We start from the raw sequence: 23,279 nt of genomic DNA on the forward strand, positions 1-23,279 counted from the left end.
TCGCCGCTCAGCGTTTATTCGTTCATGAATGCATCGCCGTCAATGTAACCATCAAAACAACACAAGGACAGCGTGTCCGACGGTGGAGCACAGAAAATGTCCCTCCCGATGGGCCTCATCTCTCTGAGCACCTATCGGCAAAAGAGCCTCTCTCCTCGGGAACACCTTTTACTACCCAGTATTCTCTGTTCCCCCCCCCCCCCCACAATTCACTGCGAGAGAGAGGGTGTTTTGTTTTTTGTTTACTTCCCATCGGCCAGCATTCTCGTTAGGGGTTGCCACCTCCTGGGGCACGGCACGGGAAGAATGAAGATTGATGCTGGTTTCCCTCGCTGTTCTCGGTAGCGCGCCATGGTCGCGAGATGTTAACTGCCTCGCCTGGTATGCAGGAGGTCGTGGGTTCGATCCCAACCCGTACGACGCCCGTTGCATATTCGGAGTTTGCGGTGTCTCTCTCTATCTCTCTCCCCGTGGCCACGTGGATTTTATTTTGATTCCGGGTCCTCTGGTCTTTCCCTGCACGTTTGGAATCAACATCGCGCGCTTCGGGCTCACATGGCCGCCACAAATTGTCCGCGTGACGGTGAGCCCACTTCGTTGAGCTGCCATTTGTGACGTCCAGGTCGCTCCTGAAGCACAGCTACAACAAATGAGATGTTCCGCTATGCCGGAAACGGAACAATTTCCCCCCCAAGAATGAAGGTGTGTCCCGTTGACCTGAATCTTCGTGAAGCTCCAGCGAGGGGTGAGGCTGCCCCAGCCGCCTTACGCCTCTCACTCCGCGGTACTCGTCCGCGACCTCGCCGCGCTACGGGAACCAGCGCGAACGTTTGCGCACGTAAAACAAAAAAAAATTCGAATTAAAGCTCTCGTGACTGCAGGGATTCATCTTCTTGGTTCTTTCGGTAAAGTCACCGCCGCGTAGAATGGAAATGAAGTAAGTGACTTTAGCGAAAGAACCAAGAAGGTTCAATTTCCCTGTGACGCGATTTCTACGGGAGCAATTCCCCCGTAAGGTCGGATTTCCGTAAGTCGGGATCTTCCGCAAACCCGGGGTCGACTTTCTGTATATAGCTCGGTGGGACCTTCCGCCTGGAAAAAAATAAAAATACAGGGCGCTTCAAAAAATAATGTTAACACTTAAATGGGACTATCGTTTTTAATGGAAAAAAAAGAACGGACACTACTACACTGTAACGGTGATAACAAATGCAATGTTAATGGCTTCAAAAGAGTCTCCACTTAAATTTTGATTTGAAGCTTTCGTGACTGCAGTAATTCATATTCTTAGCTCTTTCGGTAAAGTCACGTTGAAGGGAAACAATAAAATAATAAAATATATATAACAATTAAAATTCTCACGACGTTTCGACCATAACACAAACGGCGGCCATCATCAGGTGTGAAAAGCAACGGCAAGAAACACCTTCTTTCAAATGTTTCTTGCCGTTGGTTTTTCACACCTGATGACGACCGTTTTGTGTTATGGTCGAAACGTCGTGAGAATTTTTATTGTTTTATATATATTTAATTATTTTATTGTTTCCCTTCAACGTTGGTGACTTTACCGAAAGAGCTAAGAATAAGAGTCTCCACTTGTTCGCCATCGTTGTCAACGCGTTGCCTGGCATCTTCTCCAGGTGGGTGTCCAGAGCCCGGAGGCAGCATTTCTTGTGGTGTTTGTTTGCAAATTCTCGGGAGTGTTAACATTTTTTGAAGCGCCCTGCAGTTACATTTTGTTTTAGTTTTTGCCTGATGCACGTGGGAACATCGCCGCCGCCGCCGGCCACCATACTGTCAAACCTCTCGGGACGTTGCCCAAGAGTATTCGGGCGGTCACCGGCTTACCGACGATCCTCGTTCACGGCGTTTACGCGGACGACGCCGCGCGTATCGACTGACTAACTCTGCACGAAACTCGACTCGCGACACGTCTTTCCCGTGCACGCCTCCCGGCGCATTCGAAGCGGGAGGGTCGGCTCCCGGTTATCCGACGTGACTTGGGCGCGGGGAGCTTTTTGTGTTAACTCTCAAAGGTGTCTTCTTGTTGGTTTTGAACCGATTTAAACGCCCTCGCGTTAAGACACGGCCCAATAGGCGGGAGAAAAAGAACGCACCGCGGCAAGTGATGTTTCTGCTGTCTGCGTGGAAACAGCGGTCCCATTTGCAACAATGGCGGGTTCCAGCAGGGCATAAGAGCCGCCGGGGACCGCCTGTACACAAGCTGAGCGGGGTGTCCCCGGGCCGAGTCAGCTGGCTTTGAACGACAGCCTGCTGGGGTCTCAAACGAATGTTTGCATTCATGCGCGGAGACGCCCTAACATTGGTTAGGCCACTTCCGTTGCGCTGTCATTTGTGATATCCAGAGGTGGCCTCTCAACAAAGGAAACGATAATATCTCAGTGGGCTTTAACTGCCGTGATTTGGGCATCTTCTTTTTTTTTTCAAAGAGATTTGTTCACCTTTCCGATACTCCGCACTCCTACCGCGTTTTGCCGTACTGTGTTTGTTGCTGTAACGTCTTTCTCACTCCATGCCCCTTGCTGGACATCTGTGAAAAAAATAGCTTTATAGCTCTTAGGATTCCTCCTCCAGCTATAAATAAGTATCCTGACTCTGAATTGCCAATTCTCCGTTCAACGCCCCGGTTGATGGTTAAGACAATGTCGTCGTCTGACTGAGCAATGGTGGTGATAAACTACACAAACTATTTATATTTTACCAGGTAAGGCCCGCTACCGAGATGCACAGCTTCCTCTTCCCGAAGCGACCTGGCCAATCACAAACGATAGCTCAACGAACGTGGCTTACCGTCACGTGGACACTTACAGCCGTTGCCAAATCGTCTAAACGGAGCGGGAGTTTCTGCTCATTTCCATTCTCGTTGAGCTTCGACGGCAGGCTTCCCCCGCCGCGCTAGGCCGTCGGTTTCCCAGCAACCCCCGCCGCTGTGGTTTTCCCAGCGTCCCTGCGTGGTGGCGGCGGCGGCGGCGACGGCGGCGGCAGCCAGCCCCTTGCTCCGGAGGAAGGCCAGGTTGTTGGGGTCACGACCCAGGAAGTTCTTGAGCATCACGTCGGCGTCCAGCGAGCCGCCTGGTGTAAGTATGAACCTGCGGTAGTCGTTGCCCACCTGCAACGCACCGCGGCGCACCACGGCGGCCCATTACCACGGTTAACGACGACGCACATCCGACCGTCGCTTAGCTGCCCTGAACAATTCACCGATGAACGGTTGGTTGCACTACCGTTGTGCTCTACCCGTCGTGGTGGTGGCTACGCCGCTGCACGTGTGCGCGCGTGTGTGTGTGTGTCTGTGAGTGGAGTGCACGCGTATGTGTGTGGTTGTGAGTGGAGTGCACGCGTGTGTGTGTGTGTCTGTGAGTGGAGTGCACGCGTGTGTGAGTGTGTGTGTGTCTGTGAGTGGAGTGTACGTGAGTGTGTGTGAGTGGAGTGTACGTGAGTGGAGTGTACGTGAGTGTGTGTGAGTGGAGTGTACGTGATTGTGTGTGAGTGGAGTGTACGTGATTGTGTGTGAGTGGAGTGCACGGGTGTGTGTGAGTGGAGTGCACGGGTGTGTGTGAGTGGAGTGCACACGTGTGTGAGTGTGTGAGTGGAGTGCACGCGTGTGAGTGGAGTGCACGTGCGCGTGTGTGAGTGAGGAGTGGAGTGCATGCATGTCTGTGAGTGGAGTGCAACGTGCGTGTGTGAGTGGCGTGTACACGTGTGTGTGTGCGAGTGGCGTGTACACGTGCGCGTGTGCAAGTGGCGTGTACGTGCGTGTGTGAGTGGCGTGTACACGTGGGTGTGTGTGAGTGGAGTGTACGTGTGTGTGTGTGAGTGGAGTGTACACGTGCGTGTATGCGAGTGGAGTGCACGCGTGTGTGTGTAGTGTACACGTGCGTGCGTGAGAGTCTCACCGCTGGGTCCATGATGCCCTGCTCGCGGAAGCGTGAGTGGAACATGTCGTCAGAGAACACCTGGCTCCACAGGTAGCCGTAGTACTGCGCGTCGTAGCCCCCCGCCAGGTGACCAAACGACGCGCACATGTTGGTGCCTGTGGGGACACGGGGGGGGACACGGGGGGGACACGGGGGGGATGAGGGGGGACACGGGGGGGGACACAAGGGGGGACACGAGGGGGATGAGGGGGGACACGGGGGGAGTGGTGGCGCAGCGGTTAGCGCTACGCTGTGCTCCGAACCCGGCTTCCCGAGTTCAATTCCCGCTCATGGCCAACACCCAGTGACGATGATTTGAACCGGTCCTGGGCCTCCCCTAGGTCGACTCAGCCTCAAATGAGTACCTCGTGCGGTGTGTAAACATCGCCACTAGGGAGACAAAGGCGACCGGGCGTGGTGCTGGCCACCCACCCCCTCGTGTGCCGTGCAGGCCTTCACAGGTGCTGCTCGCTAACAGCACTTGCCCCTACAGTCTGTTAAGGCTATACGGGGGATCTTTGTCTTTGTTGTGTGTGCGTGTGTGTGCATGTGTGTATATATGTGTGTGTGTGTGCACCTGTGTGCGTGCATGTGTGCCGGCGGGCGTGCCTGCGTGCGTGCCCGTGTGTGCGCGCGTGTGCGCGCGTATGCGTGTATACGTATGTATGTGCGCGTGCCTGCCTATGCGTGCGGGTACGCATGCGTGCGTGCGTGTGTGCGGGTACGCGTGCGTGCGTGTACGCGTGCGTGCGCCCACCTGGGGTGGCAGGGATGCCCATGATGTCGGAGCAGAGGCGCGAGTACTCGCGCGCCGTGTCGGCGCTCTCCCCGCTGTGGATCACCTGGTCCAGCTTGCTCAGCACCACCTGCCTCAGCGTGAACACTCCTGCGGAGACAAAGGCAACGCCCCGCGGCCCCGTGGCGCAGGGCCGCCGTCAGCGAGCGCCGAGGGCCCCCAAAGAGGTTCCCCCCCGCCCCCCCCCCCCACCGCAGCGCCGACGGCCCGCGCGAGCCCCGCCGTCGCCCGTACCGACGTTGGCGAGGCGCGACGCGGCCAGCAGGCCGGCGAGCTGCGGGGGCACGGGCGCGCCGTCGCGCACGTGCCCCGACACGAGCGCCAGCGGCGCCGCCTCCCACGCCCAGTTCTCCAGCATCTGCGACGGCGCCTCCACGAAGTCGCGCTCCACGTGGGTGCCGCTGAAGGCCGCGTAGTCCGCCTGCGGCCCCACGGGGTTGGTGGGGTGGAGGGTGGAGGGTGGAGGGGGGTGGAGGGGGTGGGGGGTGAAGGGGGTGGGGGGGGGAGGGACGAATTCGCGTCCGGGGTCGAAACTTGTTCGGCTCCGCCGAGGTCCGTGACGTTCGCGGGTACAGACCGGTGCGCAGGCAGGCTGAGCGCACGTCCGTCCGTACGTCCGTATGTCTGTCCGCGCGCCGGTGCGCGAACTCTCAGCAAGCGCGCGTGTGTTGGTGTTCGCTCGCTCGTACGCTCGGACGAGACAGATGGCTGGTCGGACAGACGGACAGACGGGAAGGCCGGTGGGTGGACGGTCGGACGGACAGACGGTCGGACCGTGCCGCTCACCTGCGCGCACACCGAGTGCATGACGTGGCCGAACTCGTGGAAGAACGTCTCCACCTCACTGTGCGTGAGCAGCGCGGGGACGTCGGCGGACGACGGGCGGCTGAAGTTGGCGACCATCGCCGCCACGGCGGGCTGCCGCTCGCCGCTCGGCAGCAGGCAGCCCGGCTGCAGCCCGAAGCACGCGGCGTGGCCGTACTTGCCATCGCTGCGGGGGGGGGGGGGGAGGGGGGGGGCAGGCGGTGTCGCGAGCGTCGGACAATCGGACTCGCGCGTGTCTGTGTGTGCGCCAGTGTGTGTGTGTTGACGTGTGTGTGTGTTGACGTGTGTGTGTGCGCGAGCGTGTGTGTTGACGTGCGTGTGTGTTGACGTGTGTGTGTGTTGACGTGTGTGTGTGTGTTGACGTGCGTGTGTGTTGACGTGTGTGTGTGCTGACGTGTGTGTGTGTTGACGTGCATGTGTGTGTGTGTGTTGACGTGCGTGTGTGTTGACGTGTGTGTGTGTTGACGTGTGTGTGTGTTGACGTGCGTGTGTGTTGACGTGTGTGTGTGTTGACGTGTGTGTGTGTTGATGTGTGTGTGTTGACGTGTGTGTGTGTTGACGTGTGTGTGTTGACGTGCGTGTGTGTGGACGTGTGTGTGTGTTGATGTGTGTGTGTGTTGATGTGCGTGTGTGTTGATGTGTGTGTGTGTTGACGTGTGTGTGTGTTGACGTGTGTGTGTGCGTGTGTGTTGACATGCGTGTGTGTTGACGTGTGTGTGTTGACGTGTGTGTGTTGACGTGCGTGTGTGTGTGTTGACGTGTGTGTGTTGACGTGTGTGTTGACGTGTGTGTGTGTTGACGTGTGTGTGTGCGTGTGTGTTGACGTGTGTGTGTGTTGACGTGTGTGTGTGTTGACGCGCGTGTGTGTGTGTAGACGTGTGTGTGTGTTGATGTGTGTGTGTGTTGACGTGTGTGTGTGTTGACGTGCGTGTGTGTTGACGTGTGTGTGTGTTGATGTGTGTGTGTGTTGACGTGTGTGTGTGTTGACGTGTGTGTTGACGTGTGTGTGTGTTGACGTGCGTGTGTGTTGACGTGTGTGTTGACGTGTGTGTTGACGTGTGTGTTGACGTGCGTGTGTGTTGACGTGTGTGTGTTGACATGTGTGTTGACGTGTGTGTGTGTTGACGTGTGTGTGTGTTGACGTGCGTGTTGACGTGTGTGTGTGTGTTGATGTGTGTGTTGACGTGTGTGTGTTTTGACGTGCGTGTTGACGTGTGTGTGTGTTGACGTGTGTGTGTGTTGACGTGTGTGTTGACGTGTGTGTGTGTTGACGTGTGTGTGTGTTGACATGTGTGTGTGTGTGTGTTAACGTGTGCGTGTGTGCGTGTGTGTGTTGATGTGTGTGTGTGTTGACGTGTGTGTGTTTTGACGTGCGTGTTGACGTGTGTGTTGATGTGTGTGTTGACGTGTGTGTGTTTTGACGTGCGCACCAGCGTGTCGTCCCTACGTTCCCTCGCTCGTCCCAAACTCTTCCCCCTCCACTGCCCGTCGTCAACACCACCGATACCTGTTCTTCACAACTTCCCGACCGGCTCGTCGCGCCCGGTCATCGTCGACTGCCCACGAGTCGCTTTCGCCGTCACGCATCCGTCACGCATCCGTCACGCCACCCCCCCCACCCCCCCCTCCCCCCACCGTCTCATCCCATTGCGCCGTTTCGCCGAAGCGCTGGCAACGGGCGCCTCCACCGAGGGCGCCGGATGTACAAGTCGAGACGTTGCACCTACGGAGGGCGGCACACGAGGGGGGTGGGTGGGCAGCTCCACCACGCCCGGCCGCCTTTGTCTCCCCCAGTGGCGATGTTTACTACACACACCACCACACCGGGTACTCATTTGAGGCCGAGTCGACCGAGGGGGAGGCCCGGGACCGGTTCAGGCAATCGTCCCTGGGTGTTGGTGTTGGCCGTGGGCGGGACTCGAACTCGGGTCGCCGGGTTCGTAGCGCAGCGCGGCGCTAACCGCGGGTGCGCTCACAGCCACGGGCACGCGCAGCGCGATCGCACGTGGCCACTTAACGTCCGGCCCAACGTGTCGTCCGCGCATCGTTGTTTCGTCCCCGTGCATCCCCGTGCCCCGCTGTATATAAACCAAAAACTAAACTCTCTCTCTTTTTTTTGGTTTCACCAGGTCAAGCCCACTGAGATACGTGGCTCTGTTTCAGGTGCGACCTGGCCATCGCAAACGGGGGTCTCGACGGACGTGGCTTATCGTCGTCACGTGGACATTTGTGGCAGCGGCCAAAGTACTCGAAATGCACAGAGATGCACTTCGGGACCCAGAGAAACTCGTGACGCCGATTCTAAACGTGGCGGGGAAAAACCGCAGGACCCGGAGAAAAATCCACGCGACCACAGGGAGAGAGAGGGAGAGACACCGCAAACTCCAAATATACAGCAGCAGCAGCAGCAGGCGTCGTCAGGGGTCGGGATCGAACCCACGACCTCCTGCATGCCACGGCGTGGTAGTTGACATCTCCTTGCCACAGTGGCGTGCTGTTAAAAGCCAGGCATCAGGGTCGAGATCGAACCCACGACCTCCTGCATGCCAGGCGAGGTAGTTGACATCTCGCGCCCTCCCACCTCATGCCCCCTACCCCATGCCCCCTACCCCATGCCCCCTACCCCATGCCCCTCCCCCTCTGTAACCCCTCCCCCCCCCCACCGCACCGTGGGTGCAGGTCGAGGTAGAAGTGCCCGAGCAGGCGCTGCGAGGCGGCGTCGGTGACGCGGTAGAGCCGCACCTCCTCGTGCCACGCCCCCGCCGCCCCTCCCCCCTCCTCGCGCAGCTCGTAGCGAACGCCCAGCAGCCGCTCGTAGATGCCCAGCAGCCCCTGCGTCACCACCTACACGCGGGCACACGCGGGCAAAAAGACAAAGATCCCCCGTGTAGCCTTAACAGACTGTAGGGGCAAGTGCTGTTAGCGAGCAGCACCTATGAAGGCCGGAACGGTACACGAGGGGGTGGGGTGGCCAGCACCACGCCCGACCGCCTTTGTCTCCCCAGTGGCGATGTTTATTACACACCGCACCAGGTACTCATTTGAGGCTGAGTCGACCTAGGGGAGGCCCGGGACCGGTTCAGATAATCGTCACTGGTGTTGGCCGTGAGCGGGAATCGAACCCGGGTCGCCAGGTTCATAGCGCAGCACGCTAACCACTACACTATCGCTCCCCGCGGACACACGCGCGGACACACGCGGACACACACGCGGACACACACGCGGACACACGCGGACACACACGGACACACACACGGACACACACACGGACACACACGGACACACACGGACACACACGCGGACACACACACGGACACACACACGGACACACACACGGACACACGCGTGTGAATGTTTGCGTTAGTTCCGTGAGCGCAGGCAGCGTGGCCGCCGGTGAGGTCGCGGTTGAGCGTTGCCGCGGAGCGGCGAGGCGTGGAGGCGGCGCTGCCGGGACCGCCTTCAGGACTGCCTGATCCGTAACGCCCGCCGCCACAGCCGATTAGTTAAGGTTTGTCACCTAGTGGGGAGTGGTGGTGGTGGTGGTGGCTTCATCAGGCGGACAGTGAAATCTGGCTGTCGCCTGATGATGCCGGTTGCAATTACCGGCGAAACGTCGTACTCGGATTGTAAAATGTTGCGGATTTGCTCTGCAACACACGACCGGCGCGCTGCTGTACTCGTGACGAACCGGCCGCGTTCCGTTAACGTGACAAGCCTCACCAGCTGGCTGTGGCGGCTCTAACGGCGCATTTGTATGTTTACGCGATCTAAACCCAACAACAACAACAACAACCTGCATTATGGACGATAACGCTCGCGCAAGCCCTGCTGCCTCGTGTCGAACTGAACTGCTGATGTTGAACCCGATGACGAAGACGTTGACGAAGACGTTAACGCCCGCCGCCGCCGCCTCCTCTCCTCTCCTCTTTCCTCACCTAGCAATGAAGTTCGCGATCGTCATCATCATCATCCATCGCGGGAGCAGGAGTGGGAGTGGGGGGGGTACGAATCTTTCACTTTCCGCCGTGCGCAAAATTCGGGTGACGGATCGGAATGAAACCCCCCGAACCGCCGCTGCGTCAAACCCCGGGGGGGGGGGGGGGGGGGGGGGGGTGGACCGCCTCGTTTTCGTATTTGGAGCTCGCCCGTACCCCCCCGGTACCCCGCAACATCGTCAAGATACCCCAACGCCCCCGCCGACCCGCGATCACCTGCAGGGGGAAGTACTGCCTCAGGGCGTCGTGGTCGAGCGTGAACCTCTCCTCCTCGACACGCGTCGCGTAGTAGCGCAGGTCCCACGCGTGGAGGGCCACGTCGGCCCCTCCCCCCGTCTCCTCACGCTTCAGCGCCAGCATCTCGGCGCGCTCGGCCACTCCCAGGGGCGCCAGACGCTCCGCCAGCTCGTCTGCTCCGACCCACCACCACCACCACCACCACCCCGCGGCGACGACAGTAAAGAAGAAGGGATGTTAACGGCCTCGACCTGGTACGCAGGAGGTCGTGGGTTTCGATCGCGACCCCCTGACGGTATTTGGAGTTTGCGCGTCTCCCTCTCTCTCATCATCATCATCACGATGGCAAGGAGATGTTTCTCAACACGCTTCGCCGGAGGACCCCGAGAAAGAAAAACACGCGACCATGGGGAGAGAGAGAGGGAGGGAGGGAGAGACACGCAAACTTCATGTATACAAAAGGCATCGTCAAGGGGTCGGGATTGTTGTTGTGTCACGTGTTGTTGTGTGATGTGTGTCGTGTTGTTGTGTGTCGTGTTGTTGTGTCACGTGTTGTTGTGTGTCGTGTTGTTGTGTGTTGTGTTGTTGTGTGTCGTGTTGTTTTGTGTCATGTTGTTGTGTGTCGTGTTGTTGTGTGTCGTGTTGTTGTGTGTCGTGTTGTTGTGTGTTGTTGTTGTGTGTTGTTGTGTGTCGTGTTGTTGTGTGTCGTGTTGTTGTGTGTCGTGTTGCTGTGTTGTTGTGTGTCGTGTTGTTGTGTGTCGTGTTGTTGTGTGTTGTGTGTCGTGTTGTTGTGTCATGTTGTGTGTCGTGTTGTTGTGTGTCGTGTTGTTGTGTGTCGTGTTGTTGTGTGTCGTGTTGTTGTGTGTCGTGTTGTTGTGTCGTGTTGTTGTGTGTTGTGTTGTTGTGTCGTGTTGTTGTGTGTCGTGTTGTTGTGTGTCGTGTTGTTGTGTGTCGTGTTGTTGTGTTGTGTTGTTGTGTCGTGTTGTTGTGTGTCGTGTTGTTGTGTGTTGTGTTGTTGTGTGTTGTGTTGTTGTGTGTCGTGTTGTTGTGTGTTGTGTTGTTGTGTCGTGTTGTTGTGTGTCGTGTTGTTGTGTGTCGTGTTGTTGTGTGTCGTGTTGTTGTGTGTCGTGTTGTGTGTCGTGTTGTTGTGTTGTTGTGTGTCGTGTTGTTGTGTTGTTGTGTGTCGTGTTGTTGTGTGTCGTGTTGTTGTGTCGTGTTGTTGTGTGTTGTGTTGTTGTGTGTCGTGTTGTTGTGTCATGTGTTGTTGTGTGTCATGTGTTGTTGTGTGTCGTGTTGTTGTGTGTCGTGTTGTTTTGTGTCGTGCTGCATGCCGCCATGTTGCGTCGTATTGGGTCGTGTTGTTGAGTTGTGTCGTGTTGCCATGCATCGTGTTGTCGTCATGACGTCGTGTGGTCCTGTCGTGTCGTCGTCATGACATCGTGTTATCGTGTCGTCGTCATGACGTCGTGTGGTCCTGTCGTGTTGTCGTCATGACGTCGTGTTATCGTGTCGTCGTCATGACGTCGTGTTATCGTGTCGTCGTCATGACATCATGTTATCGTGTCGTCGTCATGACGTCGTGTTATTGTGTCGTCGTCAAGACGTCGTGTGGTCCTGTCGTGTCGTCGTCATGACGTCGTGTTATCGTGTCGTCGTCAAGACGTCGTGTTATTGTGTCGTCGTCATGACGTCGTGTTATCGTGTCGTCGTCATGACGTCGTGTTATCGTGTCGTCGTCATGACGTCGTGTGGTCCTGTCGTGTCGTCGTCATGACGTCGTGTTATCGTGTCGTCGTCATGACGTCGTGTTATCGTGTCGTCGTCATGACGTCGTGTTATCGTGTCGTCGTCAAGACGTCGTGTGGTCCTGTCGTGTCGTCGTCATGACGTCGTGTTATCGTGTCGTCATCATGACGTCGTGTCGTCGCCGCGACGCACCCAGGAAGCGGTTGACGGCCGCCGCCGTCTTGGCCATGTTCAGCTCGACGGCGAAGTCGGCGTGCGACGCAAACGCCAGCAGCTGGGCCTTGCGCCAGCGCAGCCTCAGCAGCTCCTCCAGGATGCGCGTGTTCGCCTGGGGCAAAGACAAAGGTGCCCCCCGGTGGGGCGAGCGCAAGTCACGGGCAGCACCCAGGATGGCCGGCACTGCGGCACACGGAGGGGGTGGGGGGGGGGGGGAGGGGGTGGCCGGCACCAGCACCCCCGCCCGGCCGCCTTTGTCTCCCATTGAGACGCAGACCCACGTGCCACGCAAACACGCGCACACACCAACACCCACAAAGACGCACTCGCAAACGCAGAAGATCCCCCGTGGAGACTTTATCAGACTGTTGGGGCAAGCGCTGTTAGCGAGCAACCAAGGAAGGGCGGCAATGTGGCACAGGAGGGGGTGGGTGGCCAACACCTCGCCCGGCCGCCTTTGTCTCCCCCAGTGGCGATGTTTTTACCAGCATCGCTTCCCGTTACAATACCACCACCGCTCACTACTACACTACCACCACCACTCCCCCCACTGCACTACCACCACCACTCCCTACTACACTACCACCACCGCTCCCCACTGCACTACCACCACCGCTCCCCACTACACTACCACCACCACTCCCCCACTACACTACCACCACCACTCCCCCACTACACTACCACCACCGCTCCCCACTACACTACCACCACCGCTCCGCCACTACACTACCACCACCACTACCCACTACACTACCACCACCACTCCCCACTACACTACCACCACCGCTCCCCCCACTACACTACCACCACCGCTCACTATTACACTACCACCACCACTCACCACTACACTACCACCACCGCTCCCCCCACTACACTACCACCACCGCTCCCCCACTACCCCACAACCCACTTGGCGTGGTGCTGGCCACCCGCCCCCCGTACATGCACACACACAGAGTGAGGCACCCCACCCCGTCACCTCGATGCAGCGCGAGGTGAAGGCGCGCTCCATGCGGGCGCGCGTCTCCTCCACGCTGCACTTCTTCATCAGCGGGAAGTAGTGCGGGTACTTGAGCGTAACCTTCAGGCGGTCGTTCCCCTCCGCCTTCTCCAGCGACGACACAAAGTCCCCGGGCATCCCCTCTGCGGGCGACAGAGACCCCACCGCCCGGTCACCCACCCGGGGGATCGCTGCCACCCCCCCGCCCCCCCACTCCCACGTCGCCCTTTGACGTGTTCCGTCCCAGCGGTCCACTCACCCACCAACTCACTCACCTAGCCACTCACTCACTTAGCCACTCACCCACCAACTCACTCACCTAGCCACTCACACACCTAGCCACTCACTCCCTCACCCACCTACTCACTCACCTAGCCACTCCCTCACCTAGCCACTCACTCACCCACCCACCTACTCACTCACCTAGCCACTCACACACCTAGCCACTCACTCACCTAGCCACTCACACATTAAGCCACTCACTCACCTAGCCACTCACAGACCTAGCCACTCACCCACCAACTCACTCACCTAGCCACTCACTCACTTAGCCACTCACTCCCTCACCCACCTACTCACTCACCTAGCCACTCACACACCTAGCCACTCACTCCCTCACCCACCTACTCACTCACCTAGCCACTCCCTCACCTAGCCACTCACTCACCCACCCACCTACTCACTCACCTAGCCACTCACACACCTAGCCACTCACTCCCTCACCCACCTACTCACTCACCTAGCCACTCACTCACCTAGCCACTCACACATCTAGCCACTCACTCACCTAGCCACTCACACACCTAGCCACTTACTCCCTCACCCACCTACTCACTCACCTAGCCACTCACACACCTAGACACTCACTCACCTAGCCACTCACACACCTAGCCACTCACTCGCCTAGCCACTCACTCACCTAGCCACTAACTCACCTAGCCACTAACTCTCCTAGCCACTCACTCACCTAGCCACTCACTCACCTAGCCACTCACTCACCTAGCCACTCACACACCTAGCCACTCACTCACCCACGAACTCACTCACCTAGCCACTCACTCACCTAGCCACTCACTCACCCACCAACTCACTCACCTAGCCACTCACTCACCTAGCCACTCACTCACCTAGCCAGTCACTCACCTAGCCACTCACTCACCTAGCCACTCACTCACCTAGCCACTCACTCACCTAGCCACTCACTCACCTAGCCACTCACACACCTACTCACTCACTCACCTACTCACTCACCTAGCCACTCACTCACCTAGCCGCTCACTCACCTAGCCACTCACACACCTAGCCACTCACTCACCCACCAACTCACTCACCTAGCCACTCACACACCTAGCCACTCACTCACCTACCCACTCACTCACTTACCCACTCACTCACTCACCTAATCACTCACCTAGCCACTCACTCACCTAGCCACTCACTCACCTAGCCATTCACTCACTTAGCCACTCACTCACCTAGCCACTCACTCACCTAGCCACTCACTCACTCACCCACCTACTCACTCACCTAGCCACTCACTCACCTAGCCACTCACTCACTCACCCACCTACTCACTCACCTAGCCACTCTCTCACCTAGACACTCACTCACCTAGCCACTCACTCACCTAGCCAGTCACCTAGCCACTCACTCACCTAGCCACTCACACACCTACCAACTCACTCACCTAGCCACTCACTCACCTAGCCACTCACTCACCTAGCCACTCACTCACCTAGCCACTCACACACCCAGCCACTCACTCACCTACCCACTCACTCACTTACCCACTCACTCACTCACCTAATCACTCACCTAGCCACTCACTCACATAGCCACTCACTCACATAGCCACTCACTCACTCACCCATCTACTCACTCACCTAGCCACTCACTCACCTAGCCACTCACTCACCTATCCACTCACTCACCTAGCCACTCACTCACCTAGCCACTCACTCACCTACCCACTCACCCACTCACTCACCTACTCACTCACCTAGCCACTCACTCACATAGCCACTCACCTAGCCACTCACTCACTCACCTACTCACACACCTAGCCACTCACTCACCTAGCCACTCACACACCTAGCCACTCACTCACCTAGCCACTCACTCACCTAGTCACTCACACACCTACCCACTCACTCACCTTCCCATTCACTCAATCACCCACCTACCTACTCACCCACCTATCCACTCACCTACTCACCGACTGCCTCACCTACCCGCTCACCTACCCGTTCACCTACCCGCTCACTCACCTACCCACTAACCTGCCCACTCAACTACTCACCGACCCACTCACCCCCGCACTCACCCGCCACTCACCTACCCACTCACCTACCCACTCACCTACTCGCCCTCCACCCCCCCGTCGCACTTTCCCCAAGCGTACTCAGCTCTTCGGCGGTGAACTCCAGGAAGGAGTTGTCTTCTGTGAGGTTGGTGTGGAAGTCGATGCACAGACTGGAAATTTTCTCCTTGATCACCTTGATCTCCTGACGGATGGCACGGCGAGACACTCGATTAAAACTACTAAACTATACGGGGGGGGACTCCTCTACTTACGAACGTTCCACTTACAAACTTTCAGAGATACAAACAAAGCTGGTCCGTATGTCCAGTTGCCCGTTCGGGCCCAGAGTCGTGAGTTCAACCGCCACGCAATATATGGAAGAACCAGTGGCATCTACATCTACAGAACGTGAAGAACCAGTGGCATCTACATCTACAGAAGGTGAAGAACCAGTGGCATCTACATCTACAGAACGTGAAGAACCAGTGGCATCTATATCTGCAGAACGTGAAGAACCAGTGGCATCTACATCTGCAGAACGTGAAGAACCAGTGGCATCTATATCTGCAGAACGTGAAGAACCAGTGGCACCTTCATCTACAGAACGTGAAGACCCAGTGGCATCTACATCTGCAGAACGTGAACCACTGATTCTTCGTGAAGAACCAGTGGCATCTACATCTGCAGAACGTGAATAACCAGTTGCATCTACATCTGCAGAACGTGCATAACCAGTGGCATCTTCATCTGCAGAACGTGAAGAAGCAGTGGCATCTCCATCTGCAGAACGTGAAGAACCAGTGGCATCTACATCTAAAGAACGTGAAGAACCAGTGGCAGCTACATCTGCAGAACCTAAAGAACCAGTGGCATCTACATCTGCAGAACGTGAAGAACCAGTGGCATCTACATCTGCAAAATGTGAAGAACCTGTGGCATCTACATCTGCAGAACGTGAAGAACCAGTGGCATCTACAACTGCAGAACGTGAAGAACCAGTGGCATCTACATCTGCAGAATGTGAAGAACCAGTGGCATCTACATCTGCAAAACGTGAAGAACCAGTGGCATCTACATCTGCAGAACATGAAGAACCAGTGGCATCTACATCTGCAGAACGTGAAGAACCTGTGGTATCTACATCTGCAGAACGTGAGGAACCAGTGGCATCTACATCTGCAGAACGTGAATAACCAGTTGCATCTACATCTGCAGAACGTGCATAACCAGTGGCATCTTCATCTGCAGAACGTGAAGAAGCAGTGGCATCTCCATCTGCAGAACGTGAAGAACCAGTGGCATCTACATCTAAAGAACGTGAAGAACCAGTGGCAGCTACATCTGCAGAACCTAAAGAACCAGTGGCATCTACATCTGCAGAACGTGAAGAACCAGTGGCATCTACATCTGCAGAATGTGAAGAACCTGTGGCATCTACATCTGCAGAACGTGAAGAACCAGTGGCATCTACAACTGCAGAACGTGAAGAACCAGTGGCATCTACAACTGCAGAACGTGAAGAACCAGTGGCATCTACATCTGCAGAATGTGAAGAACCAGTGGCATCTACATCTGCAAAACGTGAAGAACCAGTGGCATCTACATCTGCAGAACATGAAGAACCAGTGGCATCTACATCTGCAGAACGTGAAGAACCTGTGGTATCTACATCTGCAGAACGTGAAGAACCAGTGGCATCTACATCTGCAGAACGTGAAGAACCAGTGGCATCTACATCTGCAGAACATGAAGAACCAGTGGCATCTACATCTGCAGAACGTGAAGAACCTGTGGTATCTACATCTGCAGAACGTGAAGAACCAGTGGCATCTACATCTGCAGAACGTGAAGAACCAGTGGCATCTACATCTGCAGAACATGAAGAACCATTGGCATCTACATCTGTATAACGTGAAGAACCAGTGGCATCTACATCTGCAGAACGTGAAGAACCAGTGGTATCTACATCTGCAGAACATAAAGAACCAGTGGCATCTACAGCTACAGAACGTGAAGAACCAGTGGCTTCTACATCTACAGAACGTGAAGAACCAGTGGTATCTACATCTGCAGAACGTGAAGAACCAGTGGCATCTACATCTGCAGAACGTGAAGAACCAGTGGCATCTACAGAACGTGAAAAACCAGTGGCATCTACATCTGCAGAATGTGAAGAACCAGTGGCATCTACATCTGCAAAACGTGAATAACCAGTGACATCTACATCTGCAGAACGTGAAGAACCAGTGGCATCTTAATCTACAGAACATGAAGAACCAGTGGCATCTACATCTACAGAACATGAAGAACCAGTGGCATCTACATCTGCAGAACGTGAAGAACCTGTGGTATCTACATCTGCAGAACGTGATGAACCAGTGGCATCTACATCTGCAGAACGTGAAGAACCAGTGGCATCTACATCTGCAGAACGTGAAGAACCATTGGCATCTACATATGTATAACGTGAAGAACCAGTGGCATCTACATCTGCAGAACGTGAAGAACCAGTGGCATCTACATCTGCAGAACATGAAGAACCAGTGGCATCTACATCTGCATGAGATTATACAACGTTTAAAGCCATCCCCCGTGTTAAGTGAACATGCCGTACAACATGTTTGGAATCGACAGGAGTAAAGTTGAACTTAAGAAGCCTTACGAACAGACCTCTGGAACCCAAGTCGTTCGTAAGAATATATCTATATTTTACCAGTATATATATTTTACCAGGTAAGATACCCACTGAGCTACGTAGCTCTTTTTCAAAAGCAACCTGAGAATCACAAATTATAGCTCAACGAAGTGGCTCATCATCACGTGGACATTTATAGCAGGCAAGTACTCTAAACGCGTGGATGCCGATTCCAAATGAGGAGGGGAAAAAACCGGAGGACCCGGAGAAAAATCCACGCGACCACGGGGAGAGAGAGCGAGCGAGACACCGCAAACTCCGAATATACAGCAGCAGCAGGCGTCGTCAGGGTCAGAATCAGAACCCGCGACCTCCTGCGTACCAGGCGAGGTAGTCAACATCTCGCCGCTCACCCCCGCCGTAGACGACGGGGCTGTCGGAGGTTCCCGACGGCCGCGGCCTTGGAAGCGTTACGTGCGACCTTCGATTAGCGCGCCGTCATTGTGCGTGCGGGCAATTGGCGCCGTTGAGCGACGCGGGAAGATTGCGGGGCGCGTACCATCCCGCCCCTCCCCTGCCCCTCCACACGAGGTCACCACCACAACTGCCACCACTACCTCCACTGCTGCTGCTGCTGCTACCATTGAGACCCCCACCCCATCTGCCACCACAAACGCTACCACCACCGCTACCATCAAGACCACCAATGCCACCACCGTCATCACCGCAAACCTCTTTCTCATCGCTATCACCACCGGCACCACCATAAAAACCATCGCCTCCGTCACCACCATCACCACCACGACCACCGCAAAACTTTCCATAATCACCATCACCACCTTCAGCTCATTACCACCACCACCACCACCACCAACCACCATCATCACCACTACCGGCAACACCATCACCACCGTTGCCATCTAATCACCACAACCACCACTGTCACCACAACCACCACCACAACCACCACCACCTTCGTTTCATCGCCACCACCAACCACCACCACCACCACCACCCCTCTCCCAGCGTGGGCTCACGGCCTGCTTGTCGGCCGGCAGGTGCAGGCCGTTGCGGAGTCCCGTCTTGACGAGGCGGTCCAGCAGCCGCCGCCCCTCGGGGGTGACGACGCCGACGCCGTCGTCACCGGCGTCGTCGGCGTCGCCGGCGGCGAGACGGGCGACGAGGCGCTCCTGCAGCGCGGCGAGGCGCCGGTGCACGTCCTCGCGCATCGCCGCCTCCACGTCGAAGAGCGAGAGGCGCTTGTCGGCGCGGGTGCTGGCCTCGCGCACGGCACGCGACGGCGACACGTGCTGCAGGAAGTCCAGCTGGTTGCGCCCGACTGCGGCGCGCAGAGAGAGAGCGGGGGGCGGGGGGGATTGAGAGAGAGGGGAGTGAAAAGCGGAGAGGGGGAGGGGGGGTGAGAGCAGAGAGGGTTATTATTAATACTTCCGCAGCGATGAACGTTCTCAATCTCACCGCCACCGCAGCCACCACTCTCACCGTGACGGCCGCTGCCACCGCAGCCGCCACTCTCACCAACACCGCCACTGCCACCACCGCCACACTCACCACCACCACTGCCACCACACTCACCACCACCACCGCCACCACTCTCACCAACACCACACTCACCACCACCACTCTCACCACCACCACCACTCTCACCACCACCACACTCACCACCACCACCACCACTCTCACCACCACTCTCACCACCACTCTCACCACCACCACTCTCACCACCACCACCACTCTCACTGCCGCCACCACCACACTCACCACCACCACACTCACCACCACCACCACCACTCTCACCACCACCACTCTCACCACCACCACCACACTCACCACCACCACCACTCACCACCACCACTCTCACCACCACCACTCTCACCACCACCACCACCACACTCACCACCACCACCACTCACCACCACCACCACCACTCTCACCACCACCACTCTCATCATCACCACCACCACACTCACCACCACCACTCTCACCGCCACCACCACCGCCCTCACCGTCACCGCTCTCACCGTCACCGCTCTCGCCACTCTCACCGCCACCGCTCTCGCCACTCTCACCGCCGCCGCCTGCTCTCACCGGCGTAGGCGTTGGCCGAGTCAGCGAGGGGCTTGAGGACGCTGGCGACGGTGACGTCGGCGAGCGGCACGGCCGCCACGGCGTCGTGCACCGCCTTGGCGGCAGCGATCACCTCCTCGGTGAGGGCGTCCACCTCGTCGGCCGCCACGTTCCAACGCAGGAGAATCTCCGGGACGCCGCCCGCGTCCTTCACGTGCGACGGACCCATCGCTCTGCCGGGGGGCCAACCGGGGCGGGGGAGGGGGCACGCGGCGGTGACGAGATGTTACCTCCCTCGCCCGGTCCGCAGGAGGTTGTGGGTTCGACCCCGACCCTGACGATGCCCGTGTTTTTGGAGTCTCCCTGTTCTCCATGTGTCTCTGCGGGTCTCTATTAATCCTACGGGTCTCTATGTACCTCTGCGAGACGCCGCGGTGGCGAGATGTTACCTCCCTCGCCCGGTCCGCAGGAGGTTGTGGGTTCGACCCCGACTCAGATGTGTATCTGGAGTCTGCGGGTGTCTCTTTTCCTCCGGGATTCTCCGGGTGTTTCCCCTCCACGTTTAGAATCAACGTCGCGCGCTCAGAAAGTATTCGGCCACTGCTGTCATGTCCACATGATAAGCCACTTCGTTGCGCTAACATTTGTGGCCAGGTCGCTGGTAAAACAAAAAAAGTCAAGTGAGTTAAGGTTAGTTAGGAGAGGGTCAGGACATAGGTAAAGTTAGGTTAGGTTTAGGTGAGGGTTGGATGAGGGTTGGCCACGTATGGTGCGAAATAAGTTCAACATACACATAGGGTTAGGTTACTGGCTGTGTTGGATAGTGGAGCGTTACGACACATTTACACTTCACGGGATCTGACCCAAAATCCTTTATTGTGAATAATGTTGGTCGCGAAAGCCTGCTGCTACGTGTTAAACAGAATCAGAATATTTATTTATGCTGGAGCAGGAATCCGATGAGCTATGAAGCTCTTTTTGTTCACAGATGTCCTGTAGCGGCGCGGAGTCAGAACGTTACAACAACAAACGCGACGCAAACACGGTAGTTTAACACGTTGGCTTTCGCGACCAATATGATCCATAATACAGGTTGTTTTGGGTTGGATCGCGTAAATTATATAAATGTGTCGTTAAACCCGCCACCACCCGACACAGCCAACTAGTAAGGGTTGTCATGTAAACAGAACGTGGCCAATTCGTCACTAGTACAGCACACAGGTGGAGTGTAGTGTATAGTGTAGTGTATAGTAGTGTATTGTGTATAGTAGTGTAGTGTATAGTGTAGTAGTGTAGTGTATTGTGTATAGTAGTGTAGTGTATAGTGTAGTGTATAGTAGTGTATTGTGTATAGTAGTGTATAGTGTAGTCTGTAGTAGTGTAGTGTATTTTGTATAGTAGTGTAGTAGCGTAGTGTATTGTGTATAGTAGTGTAGTGTATAGTGTAGTAGTGTAGTGTATTGTGTATAGTAGTGTATTGTGTATAGTAGTGTAGTGTGTAGTAGTGTAGTGTATTGTATTGTGTATAGTAGTCTAGTGTAGTAGTGTATAGTAGTGTAGTGTATAGTGTAGTAGTGTAGTGTATTGTGTATAGTAGTGTAGTGTAGTAGTGTATAGTAGTGTAGTGTATAGTGTAGTATACTAGCACAGCACACCGGTGTGTTGGAGAGCCAAGCCACAAACATTTACAAACCGAGCACGACGTTTCGCCAGTAATTACAACCGGCTTCAGCAGGCGACAGCCAGATTTGTGGGGAAGTCTCCTGTTTCGTTCCTTACATAGAGGCGTAGATGTGGTGACCACGCTTAGAAATGCTGTGACTTTACTCTCCAACACAACCGGTGTGGTGCTGTACTCGTAACCAACTGGCCACGTTGTGTTTACGTGACAAACCCCTTACTAAATTGGCCGTGTTGGGTGGTGGCGGGTTTAACGACACATTTATATATTTACGTGATCTAATAAAAAAAAACTCTATTGTGGACAAACACGATAGTTAGTGCAATTTTACAAGGAAGGTCAACAAATCACCCGAACAAACCACAGGAAAACCTTGGATTGCGAGTAACTTGATCTGCGAGTGATTTGCAAGACGAGAAAAATGCTTTAATAAATATTAATTTGATACACCGAGCGAGGGTCTTGCAATACGAGTAGTAGTACGTACAGACGCATTGTACTGCCGAGCATCACGTGATCACAACTGATATACGAGTGCTTTGATATACGAGTGCTTTGATATACGAGTGCTTTGATATACGAGTGCTTTGGATTACAAACGCGTCTCTGGAACGAATTATGCTCCTCGCAATGCAAGGTGTTACTGTACAAATTAAACTAAACCATCTCCATCCTACCAGGCAAAAGCCCACCGATGGTATGAACTTATTTTTTTTTTGCAGAAGCGACCTGGGCCATCCACAAATGATATCTCAACAGAGTGGCTTAGGGGCCGTCCATAAATGACGTCACGCACCTAGGGGCGGGGTCAGAAACTTGTGACGATGTGTGACGAGGGAGGGGGGCGGGGTTTGAGGAGTGTGACGTCACATCACAATGCGCAACTTTAAATAACTATAGACAACACGTTCCACTTAATTAAATAGACTTTTAAATAAATGTTTTCTCCTACAACATCAGAGTGCAGCGCCACATTAAATACACACTACAATGACAATAGTTTAAAGGGATTTGAAGCATGTTTTATTTTTTGGGGGGGGGGCAGAGCTTTGTGACGTCATATTTGAGGGGGGGGCTGACTTTTCGTGAGGGGGGGGGGTTAAAAATCGTCCGAAATCGCGTGACGTCATTTATGGACGGCCCCTTATCACCACAAACTCAACAGAGTCGCTTATCACGTGGACATTTATAACAGCAGCCAAAGAAATCTCAATTGACACCTAACATTGTTCTATTCCCCTCCTTTGCGTATGTATTTACGTTGTAAATAAACCTTAATTTAACAACAACAACAAAAAGCGTTAACTTTTTTGAGAATGAAATCGAGGGAGGGAGGGAGGGGGTGGTCACAAGACATCTGAACCACCCTGTACGCTACAGATCCCAGCGTCATGATAGTGGTGGTGGTGGTGGTAGGGGGCCATCCATTGAGTTTTGGGTTAACACATTTGGGGGGGGGGGTCTACTGACAATGTGCTACGCATAGGGAACGGGAGGGAGGGAGTGGTGAAGCCTCGATAATAAGTTGTCTACATTGGCCTTCGAATGAGTTAGTCCGGCGATGGACTGTCTGTTTGCTTAAACACGTTAATAATTATTCATCCTTGATCGCTTCTGCGAGGATTAAATATGGGCCGTTCTATAGGATTCGGGGAGGATGGGGGTGCTGTAAAAAGTCGGCGTGCGTGCACGCAGGGGGTGGGGGAGGGGTCAAGTTTTGACAGATTTTTGAGTACACACTCAATGGATGGGCCCTAATGGCGAGGAGCGGTGGTGCAGCGGTTAGCGCTACGCAACACCATCCACCCGGTGACGCTTATCAG

The 23,279-nt window shown here is 55.4% G+C and overlaps 1 protein-coding gene across 4 annotated transcripts in view; it reads right to left on the reverse strand.

Moving 5' to 3' along the window:
- Positions 1 to 23,279, reverse strand: part of THOP1 (thimet oligopeptidase 1) — a 28,475-nt gene continuing 5,196 nt past the window's right edge. For all 4 annotated transcript variants that reach the window (XM_032954016.2, XM_032954034.2, XM_032954007.2 and 1 more), the window contains exons 2-13: positions 19,797 to 20,008; positions 18,728 to 19,029; positions 15,155 to 15,257; positions 12,733 to 12,896; positions 11,730 to 11,865; positions 9,771 to 9,964; positions 8,228 to 8,403; positions 5,521 to 5,725; positions 4,969 to 5,155; positions 4,696 to 4,824; positions 3,918 to 4,054; positions 1 to 3,130 (exon numbers count right to left, since the gene is read on the reverse strand). In XM_032954016.2, coding sequence (XP_032809907.2) covers positions 2,870 to 3,130; positions 3,918 to 4,054; positions 4,696 to 4,824; positions 4,969 to 5,155; positions 5,521 to 5,725; positions 8,228 to 8,403; positions 9,771 to 9,964; positions 11,730 to 11,865; positions 12,733 to 12,896; positions 15,155 to 15,257; positions 18,728 to 19,029; positions 19,797 to 20,008 — 2,206 coding nt within the window. In that variant the 3' untranslated portion in view covers positions 1 to 2,869. The remainder of the gene's footprint in view (positions 3,131 to 3,917; positions 4,055 to 4,695; positions 4,825 to 4,968; positions 5,156 to 5,520; positions 5,726 to 8,227; positions 8,404 to 9,770; positions 9,965 to 11,729; positions 11,866 to 12,732; positions 12,897 to 15,154; positions 15,258 to 18,727; positions 19,030 to 19,796; positions 20,009 to 23,279) is intronic.

This window comes from Petromyzon marinus, chromosome 1, assembly GCF_048934315.1.
Source record: "Petromyzon marinus isolate PM22_M1 ecotype Great Lakes invasive population chromosome 1, UKy_Petmar_22M1.pri1.0, whole genome shotgun sequence".
Classification (NCBI taxonomy): domain Eukaryota; kingdom Metazoa; phylum Chordata; class Hyperoartia; order Petromyzontiformes; family Petromyzontidae; genus Petromyzon; species Petromyzon marinus.